Source organism: Pelodiscus sinensis, chromosome 17 (genome assembly GCF_049634645.1).
Source record: "Pelodiscus sinensis isolate JC-2024 chromosome 17, ASM4963464v1, whole genome shotgun sequence".
NCBI lineage: Eukaryota > Metazoa > Chordata > Testudines > Trionychidae > Pelodiscus > Pelodiscus sinensis.
In genome coordinates, this window is record NC_134727.1 from 18,971,021 (window position 1) to 18,994,326 (window position 23,306).

Consider the following 23,306-nt stretch of genomic DNA (forward strand, 5'->3'; position numbering starts at 1 on the left):
CATTGCACACCAGAGCCTAAGGGGGCCCAGGCTAGTAGATTTTGTGTGTGCCAGCTCCCCAATGCTGTGGAGGGAGCCTGAGCCTCAGGGGCCAGATCAACGCAAGCCAGGAACTGCATCTGGCCCCTGAGCCTTAGTTTCCCCATCTCTGCTCTAAAGAGAGTAACAGCACTCAACCCAATATTTAAGAAACCTAAGGTGCCTTACAAAATCTGAAAGGGATAAGGTGTGGAGAATGCTTTCAGAAATCTTAAAACAGCAACACTAGGATGTGGAAACTAAAGAACCCAAACTACCAATAAAGAAAATCCACCTTCTGCTGGTAGCTTCTGAGTCATGATAATAAAAAATGAACATGCATCGGTCCATGCTGCTTTGAATCGTTATCGAGTAGAACATATCATCATGAGTGCATATCCTTAGGAATGATGATTGAAGCATGAATAACCAATAATCTTTTTTAGCATGTCTGGCATGCAAATATGTTGTAATGCTAGTTACAACTGTGCCACGTGAATGCCTGTTCTCACTTGACAATTGTAAAGAAAAAGTGGGCAGAATTACTTCCTGAAAATGTAATCAAAAGTGTTTGAGTGAATGGCTGAACAAATACAGATTGAACCTCTCCAAACCAGACCACGAATGTTCCTAAACCTGTAGTAAGACTGAATGAACAGATGGGCTCTAAAGCTTTTCATTATTGTTGAATTAAATTTTTTTTTTACATAATTCTGCAATTAAGTTCAACTTTCATAATAGAGATCGTATTTGTTAGGTGAATTGAAAAATCCAGTTTCTTTTTTTACAGTGCAAATATTTGTAATTAAAAATAAATATGAAGTGAACACAATATACTTTTTGTTGTAATTTAAATCATTTTTTGAAAATACAGAAAACATTTAGATATTTAAATAATTTGTATGATATTGTTTAACAGAGCTATTAATTGCATTTCCTTTTTTAATAGCTTGACAGTCCTAGTTTTTATATTAGAAAGATTCTGACTTTTTCAGTAAGGGGGCAAGCAGCACGTTTATACCTGTTCTACCTGCCTTACAATAAGTGCATAAAAATACCCACACTATCATTCCCAAGTGTCTCTTTAAAAAGTTGTTTTATGGGTATTTTTTGCATAGTTGTATCTTTCTATGAAATTATATAATCCCCCAATTCTAATTTAATGAATCTGTAACTTTTGGAGCTAGCTTTTAAAAGGTGAAAACATGCAACATTGAATTGGTATTCAAATGTTCAATTACTTGGATCATGTGTTTCAAATTACTAAACACTTTGGAAGTAAGGAAGTACATTCTTCTTCCTTATGAGACCTGCCCATGTTTTAAAATATTCTTCCAATGGGCTTCAGAAACTAAGAGTAACAGTAATATTACCAGCAGTACTATTAGGTTTGTACAGTCTCATCTAGTTTTGGCTAATTATTCAGCTCCTTATGCAAATTATTGTTCTACTTTGTGGCAGAAATGAATGCAGAAACCAAAAATATTTGACTTCAACATGAATAATGGGCGGAGAGACATTTCAGTGGCTGTGTAAAGAATGATATACAGCAACACTAGGATCAGATCTACACTACCACATGTCGGCAAAATGTGTGGTGCTCAGGGTGTGAAAAAAAAAAAAACAAGACCTCTGAGCAACATAGGTTTTATCAGCTTAAGTGGTAGCGCAAAGTGCTGTGTCAGCGGAAAAAGCTCTCCTGCCAACATAGCTAGCATCACTTGTTGCGAGTGGTAAAATTACATCAGTCAGAGAGCTCTGTGCCACTGTAAACTTGCTAATATAGTCCATAGCTTTAGTGTTGCAGAGACACATCTGATAAAGGAATCCTGTGTCTCAAGATGTCTGAGCATGAGAGGGGCTGTTGTTGGAGCACTGTGGCAACTGCGATCAAAAAAGTTCATATTCTGTGGATTTTTTTTTAACCATAACATTATTTTAATATAGACTTGTTTTTCAGTCAACAAGATTGTAATATATTGCACTTGTAAATCACTGAGAGATGACAGTCTGACATCCCTGTCAAGCATAAGATACTTTCACCCTGGTTACCATGGGATATGCTGTTAGCAATTAAAAGGGCATATGTAACATGACATTTATAATACAATAGAATGTTGTTGGGGAATACATTCTTTATTCCCAGGTAATGTATTTTATTGTGTGAAAATAGGTTGGCATATGAACAGTGCATTTTGTGTAGGACCCTAGACTTACCACAGTTGTATTGCTTTTGTTAACCTATATTGAAATTTTAAGTCAGGATCCTCAAGACGTGCTATGTTGTTTCCTTCTCTTCCCCCACAGCTGCCGGAAAAAGTGAACTAGATTAAAGATCACAATCCATATAGATATAATTTAAATCCACCTCGCCACTGTAAAATTTTAAGGCCCTTTGATCCTAATTCAGGAAGACATTTAAGCATATTCTTTAAAACTAGGCATATGTAAGTGTTGTCTTGAATGGAGGCCTATTTCTGCAAAGTTACAAAGTGGTGGACTCACTGCTATCTCTGTACCAACATGTAACCTCGACATAATTCCATTGCAGTAAACATTCCTGTTAACCCTCAGAGCACCAACCAAGAAAACTGTCAGAATGGTGGTTTGTCACCTTTTTCCACTATAAATATAAGCAAAAAAAACCTTGTATAGGCCACATTGAAAAACATAAAACTGGTGACACTTGTCCAGATTTTTTATAATTAAATGTATATGTGGGAAAGCCCCCTACACTAATTATGAATATCTGATATATAATGAAAATCACTGATAGAGATCAGTCTTGCAGTCACAAGAAGGGTCTTTTGCTCTCAGAGTAGGAGGGGCCTGGACTCCTGAAAAGCACTGTTGCCCTCTCTTCTGTGTCTCTTTTCCTTTGTACAAAAATGTCCATGACCAACCTCTCTGTGAGGGAAGATTGTTGTTTTTGAGAGAAGTGATTAGTAAAATAATAGAAAATGGGGTGAATCCAAGTGGTGACCTTGTCATTTCTGTGGAAAAAACTACTTGGTGTGATGAAGGGATAAATGACAAACCATTGGGAAAACATTTATTTAGGTATTTGTAATTGTCCCTAGGTGCTAATGTAGTCCATTTAAAACTTGCAGATGCCTCTTCAGTAATGGGAAATTTTATGACCACTTGCGCTTTTTACACAGGTGCTTCTTGTTCAGATACTCCTTATTACTAGAGGCCATTCTACTTGGTGGCGAGGGGGGAATTACCTAAGCTCAAAAAGAACAATGTCATAATTAGTGGAACATTTTTTGCAGGACTAGCAAATATAAATTGTTACCAGAATATTGAACTAGAAGGAGGATTTGAAATACGTGTTGTAATTATTTCCTGTTACTGTAGCGTATGTGTTCTCCTCAGTCTATGCTATAGCTATAGTTATTACATAACTGCATTCTGCAAGTATTACTGTAAGTTAGTCTGAGGTCAAACTTGGATAATTCAGACAGATGTGGCACAAGCATGTGATCTGAAAAGGCTTGACTGGGCCTTGTGATATTCCCTTCTCTTTTCTCCAAACTATTTGTGATTGCAAGGCAGATTGGAAGAGCTTACTGCTCAGCAGTCAGTCAAGGATTTGGACTTTGAACTCTATGTGGGAGAATGCCTGAAGCTAGGATATTGTAGCTATTTATAGTCATTGATTTCATTCCTGTGACTTAGTGGGCTGCAAGCCTTTATTTGTAACCCTTAATAAAGAGACAAAATCTGGATCTTTCATCTGTTTTCATGACTATTTAATGTATGTTTGGACTAGTCATGAAGATTCCTCTTCCCTCAGTAAATTTGTCAGTTGTCTATTTGTTTATAGGTTAGGATAAAATATTACCAAATTACCTCAAATCCAGTTTCTCAAAGCTTTTTATGTTCAGTAGAGTTTATCCTTCTAATCATGCTCCTTTTTATCCCTTCTTCCTCCTTTCTCTCAGACGAGATCACAGCTAGCTTTCGTCGCTTTGGTCCTTTGATTGTGGATTGGCCACACAAGGCAGAAAGCAAATCCTATTTTCCTCCTAAAGGTAACTCTCACGATTTTAACATTATTTTAAGAACCATTGCAGAACCCGTGACTTCACTGTGAGGATTTGAAGTGTAATTTTCATTGTGTAAGGGATCGTCCTGTTCACTGCCCCATACCAAGTTGAAAATACCCCTAAAATCATGATGTAACTTGCAACATCCTGCAGGCTATGCCCCCTGCTCACTGTGCTTGCCAACCCCACTCTCCTGGAGGGTGGGAACCCTGGTGCTCCTCCCCCTGGCCATTGCCAGCCCAAGCCCCTTCTCCCTCCCCTGCCATGCCAGGCCTGACCCCCTTGACCCTCTCTCTCTCCCGCGAGCCACAGTCCTTTCTCTCCCATCCTTAATCCCTCCCACCCCCATCTTGGCTGCAGTGCGTGCCAGACCCAGCTCTAACTCCAGCAGCTGGGGGGGCGCAGGGGTGCCTGCCCCCACCTCGTGTGGGATGCAGCAAGGTGCAGGTAGTGTCATGTGCATGTGGTGCTCCAGGGCAGTGCGGTCTGCTGTGGTGGGGAAAGCAGCAGCATGGGGTGCCGCTGTCCTGACCTCTCTCGCATGTGGTCCTGCCTGCACTGCTCATTGCCCCAGCCCTGCCTGCAGGGCCCAGAGACGCCCTTCTGCCAGCTCCTCTGGCTGGCTCGAGGGTACTCTGGCAGCTGCAGAAAGTGTCTCTGTGGGGGCAGCCAGACTCTGGGCAGCTGGGCACTATACTCTGGCTCCCCAAGAGCCTGGCAACAGGGAACCCCCAAGAGCCTGCTGTTAGCACATAAGCCCAGCTGGGAGCCCCACTTCTAGCACCTGTCCCCAAGGTGCTTTCCCAAGCACTGCATCCCCCCTCTCCCCTGCCTTTAGGCTGTCATGGCTGTGATGTAAGTTCTGCCGGCTACTGTGCCATGTTTCTTGGTATTGAAAGCCTTGTGGGATGGAGGTGGAGGAACGGCAGTAGGGGCTTGGTTTAAAATAGCAATTCCAAGTGATGAGGGGAAGCAGCGAAGTCAGCTTTAACTGGTAGAGGGGGGGTGGAGGGAGAGAAGGAGGGGACAGGTAGAACACAGAGTGACTTGATGATGTCACTGTGTCATCCCGCAGGAAAAAGTTTTTTTTTTAATATAGAGAGAGATTACTCCTGGTCTGACTCAGCCCTTACTTTCTCTATAACTCCTTCCTCTCATTTCTCTAGTCTTTACGGTGCCTGACCTCTGACTACATCATATGCAAAATGTTACAAACTAATTCTTTGTAAGGGGGAGTGCATAGCTAGGCAGCCCTCAGACAAAATTGTACTAGGGATCTTGGAAGTAGTTTAAGAAAGAGGCAGCAGTGCGAGGTGGCAGGTGGAAGCTAGTTTTTAAACCAGCTCCCTGCATAGACCAGCTTCGGCCAGGCACCCCGTGCTGTTGCCTCTGTTTCAGAGGGAACAGTACAAGGTGGCAGATGGCTCCCCTGCATTCTCCATTTAAAATTTGGACCAGCGGGCTGGGACTGAACCAGCCTGCTGGTCCTAGTTTTACATGCAAAGCATGTGCTGGAAGATGGGGATGGGAGGATATATTGCAGTTAACCAGATCTGTTAATTACTAAGCAATTGCTTATTGGTTAAATGGTTAACTGGCTAGCCACTGACATCCCTAAATTGTACCTCACATTTACACTCACCTGTGCTGGTAGGCTGGAGCCAAGGCTCTACCTGTTCCCACCTCTTTGCTTGCTTTCTACCTGATAGCACAAAAAGTATAAGAACAGAGTACTGAGCACATTCTCTAGCTTCCCTGTGTGGCAGAGGGAAAACGTTTGTGTGTATTGGTGGGACGTCTTATTGTTTGTTCCTTTTTATGTTGCTGCATAATCATGTGGGCTGATCCCACAGTCTGCGCCTAAATCATTATGCTAAATAGCATGAACCCTAGAAAGGTAAATCGCTCAATCTCCTGAAGAATTGTTGTCTTATCTAGGATATGCATTCTTGCTGTTCCAAGATGAAAGCTCTGTACAGGCTCTGATTGATGCATGTATTGAAGAAGATGGAAAACTCTACCTTTGTGTCTCCAGCCCCACTATCAAAGACAAACCGGTAGGTAATATTTTCATGTACTTTAGAGTTGGTATAAAATGAGGCTATACACTGGACACTTCAGATGCCATACATGTTTGACTTAATTGAAATATATTAGTGTCCAAAGAGGATAGTATGATTATGCATTAGTACTGTTACTTTGACTGAGTCTGATCCAAAGCCGAGTGACTCCTGTTCATTTCAGTGGGCTCTGTTGGCAAACAGCAGAAATTGTTGATTAGTAAATAAACTATGCATAGTCATGCATGCAGGAACCATTATTTATTAAGGTAGTGATTAGCCTGATGCCTGCACTACAGCTTACTCTCACAACAGCACAAAAATCATGGACACATGTACTTGTAAACTTTATATAGCATGATTGGATTGTGTAATTCATCACATTAACAGGAAGAACTTGTATATTTCATATCAATTAAATAACAAGATGAAATTTGATGTGCTTAGGTCACCATTGGCATCAGCACCTAATTGTTGATGGGCAGTCTGTGGCTTGGGCCGCATGTTGCCCATCAGGGTTCTACGTATGGTCCATAAGACACTTGTTTATCTTACCTACATGCTGGCTCTACAGATTCTGCTGCTTTCCATCCTCAGTGTTTTTCCTATTGATATTACTAAAGTGACATGCACATAAGCAAGGGCATGTGAAGTGAGGTGTGTGCTGATTACACACAATATTGACTGTGAGAGTCACGTATCCAGTCGAAAGAGTGCTATGTTCCAGTTGGTGCACCCTGCAAATTCTAGGTCTGCAAGCACAATTAGCAAAACTAGTCTTGCGCTCCACTGAGATGAAGGTAGGCCATTTGTGTGGTCCACTCACTAGCCTAGGTTGCTTGTCGCTAGCTAGCCTAATTGATAGTTGATGTACAGTCACTCATACCATTTGAAAGTTTTACCATCAGGAAGGTTACATTGTAACTGATAGTTGATATTGCTAAAATACTTAAATTAACTCTTAATCTGAATTAGGAACAGTAAACAAAAGTTTGTTTTCTGGCCATAGGTTCAGATCAGGCCTTGGAATCTAAGTGATAGTGACTTTGTGATGGATGGTTCGCAGCCTCTTGATCCACGAAAAACTATTTTTGTTGGAGGCGTTCCTCGGCCATTACGGGCAGGTATAGTACACATGTTGCAGCCTCTGGCATGCTAATTGTGGTATGTTGTACAATTAGCTTTACTGCTTTGTGACAATAGTGGGAGTTATTTCAGCAGAGTATCTTGGGAGAAACTGTAAACATATTATTGTTTGAAAAAGGTAAATCTTACTGATGCTATATAACTGTAGTTAGTGACAGAAGTACAAATAAACATGCATGTCCAATGCTTAGAATAGCAGAGAAGAGATTTAGAAAATAAAAATCTACCTAACTATATGTGTGTTTCGGTTTAGTGGAACTTGCAATGATAATGGACCGGCTGTATGGAGGGGTGTGCTATGCTGGAATTGACACAGATCCTGAGCTGAAATACCCAAAAGGAGCTGGGCGGGTTGCGTTTTCTAATCAACAAAGTTACATAGCTGCTATCAGTGCCCGCTTTGTTCAGCTGCAGCATGGAGAGATAGATAAACGGGTAAGGACTCAAGCATATTTTGTTTGTTCAGAAATGTCTTGTTTCCATGTAAATATCGTTGTGAAGATGAAATATTACATATAGACTTACTGCATACCTTACATTTAGATTGTGCTATGTGAGCACAGCCCATGGTGCACTGGAAGGTAACCTAGAGGTAGAATGCCTCCATTAACTCCCTGGCACATAGAGGGATCATGCCAGCTGCCATAGCCCTTCATAGGAGTATAGCGTATTCCCACTCTGAGGCTGTCTAACTCTGAAGGCTGAGGCAAAGGGATGGAGTGAAGCATTTTTGAAAGAGGAAGCAGTTCTTGTTTTCCCTGCCTCCAGTGTGCATAACCATAAAGGATAGGCAGAACCTGATACTGGAAGGTGAGACTGTGTTTTTCCAGAAGGGACCACCAGATCATCTAGTCTGACCTCCAGCTCGTACACATTTCAAAGGGAGAGAGACAGCGGGAACCCGTGGCAGTGGGGAGCAAAGCAGTCCCCACTGGCACAGGTTCCCCTCTGCTCCTCTTCCTTTGAAATGTACACGAGCCACAGGCAGCTCTTGTACATTCCAAAGGGAGAGGAGCAGCAGCGGGACTGTTTCAATCCCCGCTCGTGCCATTTCCCCTCTGGCCCCTGTGGAGACTGTACTGGACAGAGGGGAACTGGGTTTTAAGCCGACTTCCCCTTCTCCAGTACCGGCTTGAGCTCTCCTCCCTCCCTCCCTCTCTTCGCCCCCTCCCCCCTGCCCCGGCATACCTGGGAGGTCGACAAATGCCTTTGATGTCGACCGCGGAGCATCCAGATTACTGTTGATCGGCTCAGCGCAGCAGCCATTTAAATGTAAATGAAGCGGCGATTATTTAAATCGCTGCTTCATTTTCCTATGCTGGGTAGTCTAATCTACATGCCTCTGTCGCCAGAGGCATGTAGTCTAGACGTACCCTTAGATGCTTAAGAGGAAGAAAAGCCCCACACCTTGACCCCAATAACAACAAAAATATATTGAATTGGAGGAAGAGAAATCCCTTCCTGACCCCATTAAGTGACTGCTGATGCAGGAAATTGTGGGACTGTTCCTGAAAGAGCATGGTGAGAGTGTATTATCGAGTATGCTGTAAATATGTATAGACACATAACCCTCCCCATCTGCCTTAGAAATTTTCATTATTGTGTTATGTCAAGTTAACTTTTTAAAGAGACAATTTAAGAAGGAGCAGAGTTGTCCTCACTCTAATATAAATGACGTGTACCAGTTTTAGCTACACTGTGTGCACCTCTGCTTTTTGTTTCTGCTTCACATATAAGAAATCCATGTTGGTAATCTGAAAGGTTTCAGTGTCCTGGACTATAAATGAAACAGGATTGCAGGTTGTTACTGCCACTCTTTGCTTCATTTAGTTCTGCATCTCAGGTTTTGCTTTCTGCAATTGTATAGTCTTTCATTTTCTTAAAAAACAAAACAAAAAAAAAAAAAACCACCACTTCCCTTAAACTCCAGCATTCTCTCACTACTGTTGGATGACAGAACTGCTCTTATAATTTTACTTCCATTCTGTCCTCAAAGTCTGTGCAGACAAGCTGTAGTCTTTCAGTGATTTGAGCATGGCACTGGGAATCAGGAACTCCTTTGTCCTAATCTTGGCTCTGATATGGATTCCCTCTGTGGCTTTGAACAAATCACTTCCAAAGCCCAATTGTGCAACCTCTGCTTGCATAAGTGAGCATGTGGGTGAATAGTCCCATTGAAGCCAATGGGACTGTTTAAGTCCTTGCTATTTCTGAACAAGGATTGTACAATCAGAGCTATCTCCCCTGCCTCAGTTTCCCCATTTCTGGTTGGTTTTTTTTAAAGAGTGATAGATACTGGAATGGCTAATTAAAAGAACATTTTGAATGTGAAGATGGTAAATAAATGCTGAATGTTATTGTTGCTAAATAAAAGTAAGCACTGCTAGACTTCAGAGATCAGCATCAAAACACTCATTTGTCCAGATATTCAGTACTGAGTTACACTGATTGCATATTTGACCTTCTTTAGAACCTGGAAAGGTTCTCCCGTTATTCCTTGAGAAAAAGGAAACTACAGAGTGTCAACAGGATTTTCTTCCCCAGCTTTCTGTGTTAAACAGTGAGGGTGGCAAGAATACAAAGTTCCCATCCACCTTTCACATCTTCAGAACAGACCTTGTTAGCTCACGTGTTCTACTGTCTCAAAATGAAACCTACAGTTGTGTGGGCTGGTTAGATATAGATTAAATTCTCAATAGTGACTGGCTTCCTTTGAATGTAGGAGAGAAGAACCACCACAATATAACTGGATGCAACTCCTGATTCTGGGGCCTGTTCTATGTTGGTTGCTAGTGTGCTTGACAACAGCCTCTCTATTAGGAGTGTAAGCGAGTAGTTGAATTGACTCCTCGCATTTCTCTCCCCCTCCACCCCCCTGCCTTAGAATCAGACACAGCAAAGGGGGAGCTGGAAATGGTGCTTGGGGGAGCTGGCTTGAAAGCTAGTTCCCCCCCCCCCCCCCCCCCATCTCTGTGGTGCCACCTGCCCTGCTTCCGTGCAGCTGCCTCTTTCAGAGGCAGCAGCAGGGAGCGGGCAGGGGAGGCTGCTCCACCTTCTGCGGAGCAGCCCCTATCCACGGGGGCTCCCAGTAGAGAGCTGAGACTCCCCCCCCCCCCCCCCCCCCCCCAAACGGACCATTGCTGGAGTAGTCTCTGTTTGCGGCCAGCCCCAGCCACCATGGTCAGGGATTGTTGCCATGCAGCAGCCCATGTCCGAAGCGGCCTAGGCTGATTGCAGACACAGGCTGCTCTGGCAGCAGCCCATATCCATGGGGGCTGCTGAACCCAGCGTGAGCTGGGACTGAGCAAGCCCAGCTCAATCCTGGCTCGCACCAGATCCAGGAACTACCCTTGCTGCAGCTCTGGGGCTTAAATGTAGTAAGAGCCCAGCCCAGCTCTTACTACATTTAAACTGCAGAGCTGCAGAGGGGTAGCTCCTGGACCCAGCACAAGCTGGGACTAAATGCCTTCTCTTATTGACTAATTGTGTAGTCGATACAATTTGTATCGACTACACAATTAGTTGTTACCCCCTCTTAACATCCTTAGTCTCTATGCTGCTTCAGAATGTGTTAGCTGGGGGATCCACAGTGGGTCATCTTCAGCTGGGGATTGCAAAAGTGTAGCATACTTGGACCATGATCCCTTCCCTACCCCCCTCCTTTTTTCCTATGTAGGGATTTACATGGGAACTACATGGAGTCAGAATTCTTCCATACCTAGAAAATCCTGAGCTAGGAAGATATATGTGCTTTCTGGTTTTTTTCCTGTGCTACAGTGGCACGCACACAGGCTAGATTACAGCTAAGAATCTTATTCTCGATGTCATTTGTATAGTTGTATTCCATAGCCTGCAGTAAAGCCAATGGGGCCACCAGAGAAAGTGGGAGCCAGCTGCAGAGCCCACAGTGAAGCATCCCCAGGTGTGGGACTAGCAGCAGAGCCTCCTCCCTAAGAGAGGGGCTAGCAGCAGCTCCTGCTCCCCCGCTCCCAGGGGAGGCTTTGCTGCAGGCTCTGCAGTATAAATCTTATTTTAGCTTTATACTGCAAAGCCTGCAGTGCATATAACTGCTATGATTTTTATGGTTACATTTTTAATCTCATTTTTACATCCCTAATATATACTACCTATATGGCCCTGAAATTGTCATGTGGGCCATAGCTGTGTGCTGATTGGGCAGCAAGTGGTCCTTGGATTGCAAGCTGAGAACCATTGATGTGAAATCTGTACTGTTCTAATTACTCATTTACTGTTAATGAGATTAATTACATCTCCCGGATGAAATGGAAGTACTAGAGGAAGATGAAGCAAACTAAATGGAGAATTTGTTGTTTAAGGATAAAATGAATCTTGAAAATAAATGGAAATATAGACTAGAGATGTTAGCAATTAATTGAATAGCCATGTAACCGCACAACGTATTATCGGTTACATGATTATTTGATAGTCCCCAGGGGTAGGGCCAGCAGCCAGTGCACTCCTGACACCATTCCCAGGGAGTCCCCTGCTACTGGGTGCTGCTACCTCTATATTAGAAGCAGCAGCACAGAGTGGCAGGCGGGAGCCAGTCTGCAAGAGGAGCCAGTTTAAAAACCAGCTCCTGCCTGCTGCCCCACACTGCTGCCTCTGATACAGAAGCAGCAGTGCAGTGTGGCAGCAGCCCCAGTTCATGGGGGAGTCTGAACTCCCTGTGGACAGAAGCTGCATCAGGATCCCATGGAGCAGGCTCTCCTGCTTCCTACCTGCTGCTGCCTCTGATAGAGGCAGCGGGGTGGGGGTGGAGGAGCTGCTTACGTGAGCCAGTATGCATGGGGAGTTGGCTTGAAAGCCGGCTTCCTGCATGACTCCCACCTGTCCCCCTTGCCCTCCATGCTGCTGCCTCTCGATCAGAGACAGCAGCTTGGGTGGTGGGGCTGGTAGCTTTGTGGATCCGGTGCTCGTGGGGAGCTGGCTTTAAAAGCTGGCTCCTGCTCCCCCTGCCCTTGCTGCCTCTGATACAGAGGCAGTGGGGGGAGGGGAGAAATGCATGTAGTCGATAAGATTAGCCGATAAGCGTAGGCTTATCAGTTAATCGTGTACTCGACTACATGTTGACATCCTTAATACGGACTTCCCAAATATGTGTGTTGAAGTTGCAATGTTGTGCAAATAATTTTCTTAATGTTGTGTAAATAATTTACATTCCTGTCTGAAAGAGAATTTTGTGAACAGTAATTCCTGTAACTAAATAAATCTGCCGTATCCTCCTTTGATTTTGATATGACTCTGGTTGCACAAGTTCTGGAACAAAACCAGTTCATTCACCCTTGTACAGACAACTGCTTGTGCAACACTGATATTCAACAGCTTTCCTAAGCTGAGACTCAACCAAAAATGAAAAACCACAAACTACAGAATCTTGATCAAATGTAAAATGGGGCAGGATTGTTCAACAGACAAAACTGAAAGAACTTATATTTATTTTTTTCTATCTGTCTTTGATGTCTACAATGAGAAGAAAAGACTGTTTTGTGTGTGTGTGTGTATACATACAAAATACCTATTCCCACAAAATCGTGATTAGGGCATCAAGGTTCTGCCACAATGTAAATAGCATACACTGAGAGCATCACCTGCACAGTCATTAAGTATTGTAAACTTGTTTTTTGAATGCAGGTGGAAGTTAAGCCATATGTCTTGGATGATCAGCTGTGCGATGAATGTCAGGGGGCCCGTTGTGGTGGAAAATTTGCTCCATTTTTCTGTGCTAATGTTACCTGTCTGCAGTATTACTGTGAATATTGCTGGGCTGCTATCCACTCACGTGCTGGCAGGGAATTCCACAAGCCCCTGGTGAAGGAGGGAGGAGATCGCCCAAGACATATTTCATTCCGCTGGAACTAAAAGATTACTGCAGTGCTCATATGCAGGCCTCAAAATAAGTGCACTCTTCTGTTATCCTGATCCCTTCTACACCATCCCCCTTATTCAAGATAGCATGTCCTTTTGTAGTATGTAATTTAACAATAGTATAAAGAAAGAATGGCCTATAATATAGGTATTTTGTAGAATTTTGTCATTGAAAACTGTATTGGGAACTCCTTTTCGTAATGATAACGTTGCATGTAAGTTACCTCCTCTTGTCTTTGGTATCAAGAGGACACTTCCTTCATGCAACATTTTCTTAGAGGAGAGAAAAAAACATTGAGAAATGAAATGATAGAATATTTTGTTTTTTAATTAAATTATTGTTAATAAAAACATAAGAATACTTTTATTAAAATAACCATGCAACAATAACACTATTAGTCTGTTCTGACACTCCCCTCCTTTGCCCCACCAAAAGAAGCCTGTTTTTTGCCTTTTCTTCATTTTAAGTTTTACAGCAATGGAAGAAGCTAGCAATTGCCTATTGACAAGAAAAAGCATGTTTAAAGCAACAAAAATGCATGAGCAAGATTGAAGCAGCTCATAACAATTATTTTACTTATGTTAAGGGGTTTTATGCTGAATTTGAGGCTGACAGGATATATCTCACCATGTCTCTTAACTTCTAGCCACATTCACAGTACTAGTCAAATAGGCAGAGCTTAGTATATATTTTCATCAGAACAAATACCTTTAAAAGGTCCCCAAATGTAAAAGCTGAGTAAAATTCTTACTAGAGGAAGGGAGTACACTTATTTATTATTTTTCTTTAAAAAGAGAGAACTCAATTATCTGGTTACTTCCCTAGAAATGCTACCAAAGCTAGAGTAATAATTAATAAACTGGCATTTCCTCTCCTAAAGGACAAACGTATAGATTTTATTTTTGATGGTTATATATAACTCTATATCCTAATGTACTAACATTCATCAGGGGCTGGCCTTTGCTCTCCATTTTGACATGAAAAATAAAAGATACCTCAAGGATATCATTGATTTTATTGAAGTTCGGATGTTTCACTGTATCACAAACTAATAATTGGCTGCTAATTGGTTTTACTCTTGGATGTAAAGTCAGTTTTATTATTCTCTAACTTAGCTAGCTACAAGATAGAAAACATAAATAGCTAAGTACATGTGTTTTGCACTGTTTGATGAATTAAGAAGTGTAAATCTGAGCAAAGAGGCATATGCCCATCTTACTCTTCCTGTAGAGAGAATCCTAACTAAGAATCCTTTTCTTCAGAACTAAGCATGGGGAAATAAAGAATTACAGGTGACCAAAGTGCCAACTTTGCTAAGTTAAAGCATGCTTTATTATAAAAAAAACTCCAGCTTGAGGAGCATTAACATGTATTGTGTTAACTGAATGCTTATGGGTGAGGTGGGAGTTTTGTTTGAAATAGTCTCTTGATGTCCTGTTAGGACATCAAGAGACTATTCCAAAGCTTGATTTTAAGTACTGACCTGATCAATTTATAAAATTAATGTGTCACAGTGTGTAAAACAAACCAATCCAATGGCAATCTTCTGATCTGTCTGACTGGCATGGTACCATCCTAGATTCTCTCAAACCAAAGATTTGTCTTGGAGCTGCAGAAAACATCTACTCTGTGAGTTCCCTAACCCCCAAAATTATCTTTATGAGAAGCAGTTTTTATTTTCAATACAGGCTTTAATGAACTATACCATATTAAGTTCCAAAGGTCAAAATGGAGACATTTGCTGTCTACTAGTCAAGTAAAGAAAGGGAGCTGCTTTTAATGAAATCCCTGAAAATATTGACAACAGTAATGCAAATGGAGAGTGCTCTTGTGTAGATTGTCAGGGACTTTTTTTTCTCTGAAGTCCATAATTATAGTTGGAATGTTCCTTTTAATTTTTTTAATGCTTGTTAGGTGGCTTGGGGTATGCTATTGTGCCGATCTACCCAGTAAACAGGTGAGATGGGTTACCATTACAAGAAATAACACTGTTTGAGAACTAGCTTTGAATAATAATTTTCCCTTTGTACATGACCTGCTGAATTTCGGTACAGTGTTTTTGTAGCTAACTTATTTTGTCATGCACATAATGTATATTTGTTATGCACTACTTTTGTATATCTTGTTTTTCCAACAGTGAGCATTTTTAGGCACACTTTTCACTGACGGGATATCTCTTTATGCAATACCTCAATTTTTCATATTGCAAAGAGTAGCTTTTTGTACTTTTATTACTGAGAGATCTTCATATACTTCATTTTTTAATATAAATAATTTTAATAAATTTTATTTTCTTATATTCTGCTTTTTATACATTTCAGTGCTCTGCATACATTTTGAATTATGGATGTTGTGCACTGGCAATGCTATTTTAGAATCTGCAGAGAAAAGAAAGCATGTTGCTTAAACATCTTAGCCCAGCACCATGTATTTGGTGTACATATAATTTAAGAAATATATATGTAAAGTTGAGAATTAAAGAAGAAAAAAAAGCATGAAAGTGACAAATGACACTTTGTCTTTAGACCCTCAAAAATTACATGCATAAACGTAGTGTAGAAATTTAAAAGTAAAGTAACATCAAAATTGTCTAACGCTTCTTACTAAGTTTTTAAAAATTATACACAAATGCAGATGTTTTTGGTGAATGTTTAGCCATTTTTAATATTAATAACAAATTGATGTTAGGTGTTTGATGCAGAAAGGTGTCTGCTCTTTTAAATTATATTTAAAGAAATAAAAGCAAGCCTGCTATGTGGCAGGCATGTAATGTTAGTATGCATGACTAATGTAAGAAATTGTTATTCTACTAATATTCACTTGTGATTGTGTGACAAGCGTGTTTACAGATTATTTGGTTACACTTCAATTTACAGGGCATAAACAATTACATATATTACTCTGTACTTAGATAGTGATTACATGTCCTTCTAATTTACATGGGATTTGTAGTTGGAGTTACCATGTCACTCCAAACATAATTAACCTGCAATTAGTTTACAAATCGTAAGGTGTCACTTCAGTTTGCAAAAGGGTTAAGCATGTAGTTCTATCACGCTAGCATGGCACTGGCCATGTATTTACAATGTAGTTACAGAGTAATTACATGGTTATTTCTGCAGTGTAAAATAAAGTGTTTCTGATTACTTTATATGTAAAGGACCCCCACTGCCCTGTGCTTTTTGGTATAGTATATACTTCTCCATACACAGACCTCTGCAGAATGCAAATTTAAAAACTTGCAGTGAATGAATCTAACGTTTTATAAGGATGCTGTTGGAAAGACTTGATAATTCACCCCTTTTGTTTTTGAAGAGTTAAAACCTTCTGTTAAAAGGTGATTTAAAACTTGAATGTGATGAATTGTGGCAAGTTAACTTCAAGTTATGTGCAATACTTATTTCAGACTTCTGGAAGATCTTTGCAGTGTAATTCTTTGTTTTTAATTGCAGACATTTAAAAATGTCATTTTCTACTGTTCTAGTAAATCCTCTTTCTTGCTGGTGTTTCTAAAGAAAAGAATCAGAAATCAATCTTTCTACTAATGTAAATTTGAGATTATTTTTAAAAAGGAATAAAAGAGGTTTGGTCATTTGCTTTATTTTATTATCTTATTTTAAAGCTACTGTGATTGATAGCATTGTAAGAATTGGGACAATATTGTATTCAACTGTTTTATTTTTTATATTTTTAAATTTTAAAGTATAATTAGTTTTTATAATTTTCATCAGATTTTTGTTATATTTTTTGGACATGAAACTTTTAGCACGTGGGTGTCTAGTTTTTACTAATCCCTAATATGTTTTTCCCCAATGTATTGCTCATATTATCAGAAGGAAAAGTTATTTAAGTATGTCAGTTAATTGTACTACTTGGCTGAATTTCCATATAGTTTTTACTGTGTATGGGGAGGTTGTAGTATTTATTATAGCATTTTAAATAAGGGTAATTCATTTTTATTAAAGTAATTTTCACATTTAAGTTCATATTTTTGTATGTTCTATTCTCTAAGTTATATAACACAAGTTACTTTTTTTAAAGAGTTCATTTGTTGAAGTGCTAGTGGAAAATTAATGTTATTAAATAGTTTGCAAATGACTATTTATACCAGTATGCATATAATTTTTAAATATTTGTAATGTGAGATGTTGAATGAATAAAACTTTTAATTCAAATTTCTTCTTAACCTTTTTATTTTAAAACACTAAAGCATCAGTCTTTGTGGAGACAATGCTTTACTGTTTCTCTGGTTGAAACCCTGTAGAGCCTGGAATGTGATTTTTTTTTTTTTTTTTGATGGAGTGTACAGACATGTCTTGGTATACAGTGTGCTACATTCTTAGGGCCAAATCCTGTAGACCCTAATCAAGTCAAAATTTCTATGGACTTAAACCTTCATTTGGTGGGGTGGTTAAAAACTTCTGGTGCTCTCAGGTGAAATCCACATGAGTAGGGGCGGCTCAACGCTACAGAATCAAGCCCATAAATCGGGGACATTGAGAAGAACTGTAGGTATTAGCCGTTTTGTATCCGGCTACCTGCTAATGGCGTGCTGGGAGAACAGTCTGAGGAGTTCAATACTAGTTATATTTTGTTAATTTGGTGCTCATGAGATACTGACATCATGGACTAGTGTTGTGTGTGACTTTTGTTGTGAGCCTCAGCACTCCAGTGTCTATTTTTATTTGTGCAGTCTTCAGCATGTCAAGTAGGCCAAAGAGTAGTAGCCAAATGCTCAGTCTCCTCTTCCATTTGCTTTTCTTCCGCTAGTAATTAACGGACAAAGATAAGCCCAAGACAAAGCAGAAATAATGGAATGTTGGCTGAGAATTAAACTTAATTGGCAGGCAATACATCTAATGAGAACAGTCCTGAGTCACTTGCAATGCAGTCTCAGAAGTAACAGTGTGGACCAGGTCAAAAAGCTTAGCCAAATGTGGGCTAGAGCCATGGAACGGACAAAAGCCCTTACAGATTCACTCCAACTCCAAACATACTTTGAAGCTCCTCAAAGGAAAAATACTAAGGCTTTTTATAAAATGTTCTAGCCATGTATATTATGAAGCTTTAAACAGGAGACTTTGACTCTAAAATTTAGAAATGTAGAGCTGTAGCTTCTGTTACTCTATCACAATGGATAAGTTAAGAATGCTTAAATTTAGAGAAGCCAAATTGGCTGGTAAGGAGGTTGCCTTCCACATGGTGGAACTCTATGGATTTGTATATGTGTGCGTGCCTCCCAAGAAAATACAGAAATTCCCACAAATAGTATATTTTGCCAACAAAAGAATCAAATCCATGCCTTTTGTGACATTTTCCTAGAACCCTACTCATTACATGTAAAGGAGCTGCTCATCTGAGTGATTAATTCCCTGTACCATCAACTTAAGTTTCAGTTTAAGAGGATCTGTCCTGCCAACTGCTGAGCATCTCATATGAGGTACAGGACAACTTTAATTTCCATTGGCAGGTCTGGCTGCTCAGTTCTCAGCAGGATTGAGGTCTACTCACATTGACTTCAGAAGATGTGTGTAGTTTTCATTCAGAGACTTACCATTGAGAGTTCCACAACTAACTGGTTTGTCACCTGTCCCCTCAAAACAGGTATTTTAAGATAACTGTCAGCAGCAGGGGCGGCCCGTCCATATAGGCGAATTAGGCGGTCGCCTACGGCACCAAGTTAAATGGGGCACCAAGTGGTGGCACAATATCATTGAGGGGTTTGGAGGTGGGGGCACCGATTGCATGATTCACCTAAGGTACCAGTTGTTAGCAGCTAGTCTAGGGCCTCCCCTGGTCAGCAGTGTAATGGGGTCTTGAACATAAATTTGAAGAAAACTGTGAATTTATCCTTAGTAATGAATTTCTCATTACTGCATTTTGTGCCAGCCAACAATCCCAGGTGGAATCAACCTTTCTCCAGCTAGTGCCTTGGCTCTTTACATAAGTATTAATTAAAGCTCTCGTACCTCTATTATTGTTTTATTGATTAGAGGTGGTTTTACTTACAAAAAAAATTGTTAGCACACCAGCCTAACACTCATTCCCCTGCTATATATATAATCTATTTTAAAAAAAAATCCTGTGGGGGGGACAATTACATCATACATAATCTGTGCTGTTGCATGGGGTCCCTGCCCCAGACACTGTTGGGGGACCAGCAAAGCTGCCTGGCTGCCCTATCTGGGCAGATTCCACCTGCCAAAGGTCCTGCCCACTCAGCTCTGACCACAGCCTTTCAGGCGGCCTGTCCCGCAGCCCAGGGGCTGCTTCGGCTGGTGAGAGGTACAGGGTGTGGCCCACCTGTGCTGGGATCAGAGGCTGGCTCCTATGCCCTGGGTGCCACAACTTGCTCCAAGGCCGCTTACTTGTGCTGCTGCTGTTCTTGGCACTCTCAGGCTGCTGGGCCAGCAGGCTCAGAAGTGCCAGGTGCAGGGTGAGGTGTCCTGCTTCTCTGCCCACCCTCCACTCCAATCTCTGCTGTGCCCCGAGTGGCCACGTCCTGAGTCCACCATCAATTTGCCCTGCTGACACCCAAGCCCAGTTGGCTCCCTCCTGTCTAGACACGTGCAGTGCTGCAACAGTGTGTGGTGCTTCTGCAAGGCAGACAAGGAGGTACCACGCAGCACTGACTTGAGCAGCCCAGGCCCCCTTTGCCTGGCACTGCAGCTTTGGCCTCTTTTCTCCCCCGCAAGGTTGGAGCATCAGCACTGGCTTCCTGCTGCAGGGATCTGGGGGTGGAAAGCCCCAAGCTTCACAGCGCAGGGAAGAAGTGCTCCGCCCCCACCCCGGGCTGGGGAGATAGCAGTATGCCAGCGCACGGTCTGGAGGCTTTCCCTGCACTCTCATTTGCCAGATTCCAGCTGATAGGAGCAGCAGGAGGCCAAGTCTGGGACTGGCATGGGCCCTAAAGAGAAGTGCCCCCAACTCTCTAATGCCCAGACCCTGCACCCCCATCCCGTTCACTCATCCTTCCCCCAGCCAGACACCTGCCTCCAACCTGCTCCTGCATCCTCCTTCCTGGTCAGACACCCCAGCCCCAGCATGCTCCTGCACCCTACCTCCCTCTAGACCTCATACCCTGAGCTCCTCCTGCACCCCCATCCTTATCCCACTCACTGGCAGTCTTGTCCCACACACTGAACCTCTCATTTTTGGCCCCACCTCAAACCATGGGAGCCCACAAAATCCACTAACTCTGGAACCCCAGAAAAGTTAATCTGACCTGAGACTTTGAATGACAATCCTAACCCCCACAATGGGGCTCGAGCACCAGGGGAATGAGGTGGTTCAGTTGGGGGCCACAATAGTGAGGGTTGGGGGCTTTTGGAGGGGCTTTTTTCCTTCCCGCTTGTGTGGTCCTCAACTGATTTTTCTGTGGGTCAGTGGTCCCCAATGCAAAACAGGGTTCCCACCCGTGTCATAAAGACAATGTTGAAACCTTTTTGTGTTGAACATATTTTACATTATTTAAAATGAAACTTGGCCAACAAGGCCCCAATCAGAGCGTAGCCTCCATCTAGCCACAGCGTTCTGTTCCTGGCCCCAATCCCGTGACAGGCCCCGTGGTCTAGCCCCCATCTGGCTGCAGAAATGGCTGGTGACAGCCCCCTCCTGCTGCAGCATGGGTAGGAGGGAAGGCCACAATCCAGCTGAGGCAGACAGAGGAGTTTGGCAACTGTAGTGAGCAGGGTGCACAGCCCCCTAGTTTTCAAGAGAAAATATTTTAGAAAGTGTATATGTGGGTGAAAGGGAATGCTTTATCTGCGGATGACTTTTTTTTTTTTTTAAATACAATGAACTTGAAGCTTAGTCCCTGAATGTGGACTTTTGTTATTTTCTAATGTGATAGCAATAGTCTTCCTTTCCATATATCACTTGATTTATAAAAAAATCATGTAGTAAGGTCAAAAGTTATTTATTAGGATGGAAACACTGAATGAAACTGACTTTCAGTGTATGGGGAAGGGTATATTTTAGTTGTTATAAACTTTGTCTTTATCTCCTTCCATCTGAGCATCTCAAATTACTTTAAACTTAACTAAATCTGATGGCACACAGGTATGTCCATAAGCACTATTTCCTCTATTATAAAGAAGCTGGCACAATGAGTTGAAATGACTGTGCAAAGGTCATACACCTTGGAAAATGAAAGTTGTTGCTTTTACTAGCACATGTTTCTGTTGCTGAAGTTGACTTGCTCAGAAGCAGCTTTCTAAGAAAGCAGGTATCTCACAGTCCTTTTGAAACTGTTTGTCATGAAATAATTAAAATGAAATATCATGGGCACATGAGAGGTAAGAACTCCAACACCACCACAGCACATAAATCTTTATTTTCTTTCTGCACAAATTGTTCATTGGGGACACAACAATAAATCACACTTTTCTCTGGAGTACCACATTGACTGACAGCTGATATTTTTCCACATCAGTTGAGAGAAATTCATTTTTGAAGGAACGACTAACCTATAGTGTATGTAGATATTCATCAAACAGTATACTTTAAAAAGACTCTGCTGCCATGCTGTTCAGAAGAAACTGTTTAGCAAATGTCTGTCATGATTTGTCAGCTGCTGTTTATGCAGTACTATGAAAGCCTGCTCAGAGTATCGTTCAAAAAAGCACATTGCTTCCCTTCTGGAAATCAAAGACAAATAGCATCACAAAGGACAGATGAGGGGAAAACACTTAACATTTCTTCTTCATATGTCTAAAGTATTGAGTCTGTCAGGATAAAAAACCCCTCCAGGTTGACCAAATATATGCAGCTTGTCTTCAGCTGTAGAAATTTAATTTGAAAAAGATTGGTTATTTAAACTGCATCCCCATCAAAGTTGGTTCTGGAAAGAATTTAATGAACTCTAAACACTCTTTAGTGCTGTGACACATCACCTGCTTTCAAAACAAATTGTAGCTAATAAACCTACTTTGGAGAGGACATCCCAGTCCAAGCAAATTATTTTACTTACAAAAAAAAAAAAAAAAAAAAAGGCATTGAAAAGATCAAGAAATCCCAGTACCCTTTGTGGCTATGGAATTGATGACAATTGTGTTCCCTGTTATCTTTATCACAGAATTCCACTAAGTCATGCAGACCTACATTTATGATGCTGGTTGAAGTATGTTAACGTAAAATGTCAAACTTCAGTTCAGCCACATTAGCTGTCTCTACAAAACATGCAAATAGGTGTATTTTTCTGAGAAAATACATGTTGTTTTTTTAAATAATTTGTGGTAAAAAAAGATACTGATTTGATTAAACTGTGAGATTAAGTCCTCTGGCCAAAGAGCAGATACAGAATAACACAGCTATTGGGTGTATAACCAACATGTCTAATGGCTGCCCTGGAGAGACAACCTCTAAGGGCATTTAGTTGGAACTGTTAACAAGGGAAATGTTATGGTGGAGGCTTTGTGATGTGTTTATCCCTCCATTTGGAAATGGAGTAAAATTATGAACTCACTTCACATGAAACCATTAAATTATCAGAGTAGCTTTCGTGGACTGGGACCTAAAAATGTACTTTTATTGGATTTACAGACTGGTAAGTCTAACGTCAGTACTGGGCAAATTAGTTGAAACTATAGTAAAGAATAAAATTGTCAGATACATATATGAACATAATTTGTTGGAGGAAAAATCAACATGGTTTCTGTAAAGGGAAATCATGCCTTACTAATATACTGGAGTTCTTTTAGGCAAGCACATAGGCATGGGGAATTCCAGTGGACATAGCGCACTCAGATTTCCAGAAAACCTTTAACAAGATTCAACAGCAAAGGCTTCTACGAAAGTAAATTGTCATGAGATAAGAGGGAAGGTCTTCTCATGGATTCATAAATGGCTAAAAGACAGGAAGCAAAGGCTAGGAATAAATGGCCAATTATCAGAATGGAGAAAGTGAACTAGTGGTGTCCCCAAGGATCTGTCCTGGGACCAATCCTATTATTTATAAATGATCTGGACAAAAGGTGAAACAGTGAGGTGGCAAAATTTGCAGATGATACTAAACTGCTCAAGATAGTTAACAAAGCAGACTGTGAAGAGCTTCAGAAAGATCTCACAAAACTAGGTGATTGGGCAACAAAATGGCAAATTAATTTTAATGTTGATAAATGCAAGTAATGCACATTGGAA

General features: G+C 41.2%; 1 protein-coding gene across 8 annotated transcripts in view; it reads left to right on the forward strand.

Annotated features, from left to right (window-relative positions):
• CPEB4 (cytoplasmic polyadenylation element binding protein 4) overlaps window positions 1-23,306 on the forward strand; it is a 243,726-nt gene that overhangs the window by 188,666 nt on the left and 31,754 nt on the right. For 5 of the 8 annotated variants that reach the window (XM_075900275.1, XM_075900269.1, XM_075900268.1 and 2 more), the window contains 5 exons: window positions 3,966-4,055; window positions 6,009-6,127; window positions 7,140-7,254; window positions 7,530-7,711; window positions 12,932-16,767. In XM_075900275.1, coding sequence (XP_075756390.1) covers window positions 3,966-4,055; window positions 6,009-6,127; window positions 7,140-7,254; window positions 7,530-7,711; window positions 12,932-13,159 — 734 coding nt within the window. In that variant the 3' untranslated portion in view covers window positions 13,160-16,767. Of the gene's footprint in view, window positions 1-3,965; window positions 4,056-6,008; window positions 6,128-7,139; window positions 7,255-7,529; window positions 7,712-12,931; window positions 16,768-23,306 lie in introns of those variants that run through there. The other 3 variants (XM_075900271.1, XM_075900272.1, XM_075900273.1) reach the window with 1 other exon arrangement.